Below are 5150 nucleotides of genomic sequence, written 5' to 3'. Positions count from 1 at the left end.
GTTCAATGTATAATACACCTACATCCACGAGAATGCTATCCGTTAAGAGATACCGATAGACTTGTTTAGCCTTGTTATATATATTCTCTTAATACAAATGTTTCATAGTTTATAGGATCTATTTCTAGATACATCTTGATCATTTGCCTTTGTTGTGTTGATAGGATTTCCCTCTTTAGAACAATCAGAGGAGTATCTACCAGAATTATCGTGATCATGATCTCTTGTAGAATCACCATGCAGATTCTTGCTGACTCAGTTGTTACTCTTCCCAAAGTATCTGCTTCTTTCTTTTCTTACAAAGAGAGCCGGCCCTATCTTTACCCAAGGACAGAAAGCAAGACTTTGGATATGGATTCTTTATGACTACGGACCCTGGACCCACCATTATCACTTATCAGAATCATGCTGACAAATCTCCGACTTGGGAAAATATCAGCCAAGAAAAGTCTCCAGTTTTTCTCATGAAATTCTCAAGAAAATATCGTCATATATAAATGTATAAAATACGTACAAAATTATAAATAACTGCAAAATGTGATTTTGTTGCGTTAACACTCCCATATTTTTCAAAATAAACACTTGTTTAAAATGTCATATTTTAATATTTCTCTCCTTATATTTACAGTAGCAGCAGCTAGGGATGGCAGTGGACTTGGGGAAACGGGCCCCGCCCCATCTTGGCCTGTTTGGACTAGGGACGGAGGACATGAAACGGGAATAGAGGAAGGAATGGAGGTTAAAATCAAAACCTGTGCAGTTCCCGCCCCATTCCCGTCCTGATTCCCGCCTTGCCCCACCCAGTTCCATCCCCAATCCTTCTTTAGGATGGCAATGGATCAAGAGGAAATGGGACTGGACCCGCTTTACCCCGTTTGAACCGAAGATGGAGGACATCAAAAGGAGATGAAGGCGGGGATGGAGGTTAATATCAAAACCAGTGTGAGGATGACGGCGGGGATGGAGGGCAGGATTTTGAGATGGGGTGGGGATAGAGAACTTGTCCCTGCCCAGTTCCACTGCCATCCCCAGCAGCAGCCACCATCATTGGTACACTTCTCTCCTTTCATCACCTTGCTTCATTGTTGCTGCTGCTGATGATAAATCTGCTGCAACACAACCAAACCTTCTTTATTCTTACAGCAATGTGATGAATGATTTTAGTGCTGTTCTCTCAAAATCTCAGCTTGAGTTACTTGAGAACTCTCCTGGTTTTGTTCATGCTTTCCCTGATATTAAAGGCACAAAGGAAACCGCATACACACATAAATACTTGGGCCCGAATCCTGTCTCGGGATCTATCCAGCTTCCAAGTATGGTGAAGATGTCATTATCGGAGTGATCGACACCGACATTTGGCCTGAAAGTTTGAGTTTCAGAGAAGACAGCATGCCGCAGATTCCGAAGAGGTGGATGGGCCAGTGCCAAGCTGGTACAGCCTTCAATGCCTCTATGTGCAACAGAAAGCTCATTGGAGCACGTTATTTCAACAAGGGCCTATTAGCAGAGGACCCCAATTACACCACAACTCTGCAAGAGATACTGATGGTCACGGCACACACATTGTATCAACTGCTGCTGTCAATTATGCCCGCGGTATTTTGGTTATGCTGCAGGCACTGCAAGAGGAATAGCTCCACGAGCACAATTGGCGATGTATAAGGTTATTTGGGAAGGACTCACTGATTCAGATAAGCTTGCGGGCATTGATCAAGCAATTGCCGACGGCGTGGACGTGATCTCACCTCTATGAAGACCCCACTGCTATAGCATCATTTGCAGCAATTGAGAAAGGTATTGTAGATGCTGCAGCTGCTGGAAACAGGGGACATGATTCCAGGACTATTAGCAACAGTGCACCATGGATACTAACAGTCGGTGCTACAACCATAGATTGGAGATTCTCCGGTATTGTCACTCTGGGAAATGGAGTTTCCTTCATTGGTTCATCCTTGTATGTTGGTAACAAATCAGTGAAAGAGTTGCCACTGTATTACAGTGAAGCTGCTGCCGAATGCAGTTCCCCTGAAGCGCTTAAGAATGGGCGAAATAAGGTTGTTGTATGTGAATTCTTTGCTGATGAATCATCAGTACACGACACATATGTGGTTTCTCGTGCACGAGGAGCAGCTGATTTACTCCTGACCAATTCCTCAATTGTGGTGAGAGCAAAAGACTTTGAGTGTCCAGCAGCTGTATTGGATCCCAGGAATCATAAGGTACCTTCATTACAGCACTCGGCAAAACTCCTATTTGACAATTGTTGCATGTGTATATGTCATGCTATCTTCATCCTTGGAATCTCTAACTATATGCTCTTCTATGTATCAAGAAGTTGTACCATAGTTTCCAAATATCCATCCTTCTTTTGTTTCTTCTTTTTTCATGAATGTCCACAATTTAACACATAGACATCGAACATATTCTCCAGTAAATGGACTAATTAGGTTAATCCACTTCTAGTCCCACACATTGAGGAATGAGGAATTGGGTTACATGTTCTAGCATTTGATTCCTTATTCATGGTCATTGCTAACCAAAAATGGCTCCCAAGGCCTTGAATCAATCAACCAGCTGCACACTATAGACTTTCACTTCCCATTCCGTTATTAAACTTTTGAAGCATCCTCATCTCGAATAAGTCCTTGGAATAACTGACTTTAGGAGTTATCTGAAAACCAATGACAAGGGTTGTCACCTCTTAATGCTATCAAACCACCAGAAAATGCTGTGCAGCAAGCTCACCTTAGGATGTGGCTCCCCAAGGCCATCAACCTACAATTTGTTCATCCCTAACATTTTTGTACTTGAGGCACATCTTGAGTGAATTTGGGGATGCCCAAAGTTTCCAAGAAAAAAAAAACTTAGTGTTCCTGTGGTACCGAGAATGAATCGTATACATTCAAATGGGTCACAATGCTCTGCCAATAAGGCCTCTGAATCAATTTTTTCTGACCTACTTCCAACAACACAATATCATGGATTATTGGATCGATCAACACGCTGGACTCTGGCATCCACTTGAAACTGTTGCTCATGTTCTAGATTTGAGATTCAAGGAGGAAACTCTACATAAATAGCTCCAAGAAACAAATAAAATACTCCGTCATGATTTGGATTTCTCAGTTATAGATTTATAAGACTTGCATCACCAATGATCATTGCAAGAGCATTTTCCATCAATAAAATGATGGAATCGGTTTGAATCTCTCAAAATAATATGTTGATTTGCAGCAATAGACACAAACTTCATGAATAAATGGCAGTCACCAGAAACACGAATGTTCTTCATGATTCTAATAACCGACCCTGGAGGTTTGCTGATTAACCCAAATGCAAGAGCCAGCTTCTCGCTATGATAACTAATGGACTCCAGCTTCTCAGTTTCCTCAACATTGTGTAGTACAAAGCTTGTATTGTGAGTAAAACCAGCTTTGCCTAGTTGCTCCATTAACCTCTTCAACTCATTGTATATCTTCTCTGTTTGCAGGTGTGTTCTGTCATCAGAGATGAACTTGTGCATCTTATTATTGATCTCAATCCAGCTATAAGCTGGGCATTTCTTGATGTTCCTGTCCTTCATGAGAAGCCTAATGGCTGCAACATCTTCCAGCGGCAGCATACATGTTAGACAGCATTATATAAGGCCCTGCATCAAAGCCATCCAACTTGAAAAGATGCCTTGCTGCCATTTCTCCAATTTCAAGATTACCGCACCTCCGGCACAAAGCCAATAATGTGGACCATATTAGATAATTGGGCTCACTGGGCATGTTTTCAATCAATTCTACTGCTTCCCTTAGCTTGTTGAAACGGCCAAGCAGGTTGATCATGCAGGCATAATGGTCTGTGGTTGCCATCATCCCATGAACTTCACTTATGGAATTGAAGTACTTACGACCATCATCAAGAAGGCAAGCATGGCAGCAAGCAGAAAGAACACCCACAAATGAAGTATTATCAGGTTTCCAGCTCTCTTGCAACATTTTCTCATAAAGCAATATTGCCTCAGCATCCCTTCCATTCTGTGCAAAGCCCATGATCATTGAATTCCATGTAACCACATTCCTAATGGGCATGCTATCAAATACATTCCATGCATCAGGGATTTCACCACACTTTGCATACATATCGACAAGTGCGCTCGATACAAGCAAATCATAGGCCCCAATTCCAATCATTAAAGCTCGAGCATGAATCGTATTTCCAAGATCCAGAGAGGCTAAACTGGCACAAGCCCTAATTACACTCGACATGGTAAAATTATCAGGCAGAACGCCTTCCCGCAACATCTGAACGAACAAGACCAGAGCATCTTCTCCTTTCCCATTTTGCGCATACCCGACTATCATAGCCGTCCAACAGACCTTGTCTCTCCCAAGCATCTTATCAAGCAATCCCCGCGCATCTTCTACCAACCCTTCCTTTACATAAGCAGTAAGAACACTAGACAAAGTTATCTGATCAGGCTCCAATCCGTAAAGCCTCATGTTACGAACCGCATTAATGCATTTTGCATAGCGCCCGTTTCGTTGATAAGCAATGATCATCGCATTCCATGACACGATGTTTCTCTCAGGCATCATATCAAACACTTGGCGGGCACTATCAACATCCCCACATTTCCCGTACATATCAAGCAAGGAATTCCAAACAAACACATTGGAACCAATGCCTCCGGCAAGAAGCCCCCAGTGAATCTGCATACCTAGTCGTGAATCCGACAATTGACCGGACGCCATGAGAATGCCAACATGGGTGTACTCGCTAGCCTGAAAACCAGCCCGCTGCATCCCGATAAAACACTCCAGAGCTTCCTTCGGATAATCATTAATATCTAGCTATTACAACTTTGGATTAAAATTGAAATAAAATCTTAATCTAAGAGAAAGAATTAATATTTCCATGTATCCCTGCAAAACAAAGTTAGCATCTAGCAAATGCAATATATATAAGAAGAACCGAAAATATTGTATTAAGACTAGGGGTATACATGAAAGTATCTATCCTAATGGAAGAATGCAATGTTTAAGCTAAATGGAAGATACATGTGGCATATCCTAGGCTTAAATAAAAAAAAAAAATCATATGATGTGATAAAATGAACTAGAGAGAGTATATGGGATGTAGGAATATATATACAGCATATT

General features: G+C 41.7%; 2 protein-coding genes and 1 pseudogene across 2 annotated transcripts; 1 reads left to right on the top strand and 2 right to left on the bottom strand.

Moving 5' to 3' along the window:
- The first annotated feature begins 1389 nt into the window (after positions 1-1389).
- LOC149848738 (subtilisin-like protease SBT3) lies at positions 1390-3051 on the top strand. Its single transcript, XM_090005112.1, has 3 exons — positions 1390-1651; positions 1771-2219; positions 3046-3051. The coding sequence occupies exons 1-3, from the start codon at positions 1390-1392 to the stop codon at positions 3049-3051; spliced, it is 717 nt and encodes a 238-aa protein (XP_089861238.1).
- Positions 3052-3148: 97 nt separating this feature from the next.
- Positions 3149-3523, bottom strand: LOC149848737 (pentatricopeptide repeat-containing protein DWY1, chloroplastic-like). The gene has a single exon (XM_090005105.1). It carries the CDS (start codon positions 3521-3523, stop codon positions 3149-3151), a length of 375 nt encoding a protein of 124 aa, XP_089861231.1.
- A 67-nt stretch (positions 3524-3590) lies between these two features.
- LOC149848736 (pentatricopeptide repeat-containing protein At2g13600 pseudogene) lies at positions 3591-4793 on the bottom strand (annotated as a pseudogene).
- Positions 4794-5150: the final 357 nt, after the last annotated feature.

Source organism: Nuphar pumila, chromosome 1 (genome assembly GCF_984573655.1).
Source record: "Nuphar pumila chromosome 1, dmNupPumi1.hap1.1, whole genome shotgun sequence".
NCBI classification, from domain to species: domain Eukaryota; kingdom Viridiplantae; phylum Streptophyta; class Magnoliopsida; order Nymphaeales; family Nymphaeaceae; genus Nuphar; species Nuphar pumila.
This window is presented reverse-complemented; position numbering and strand designations above follow the sequence as displayed.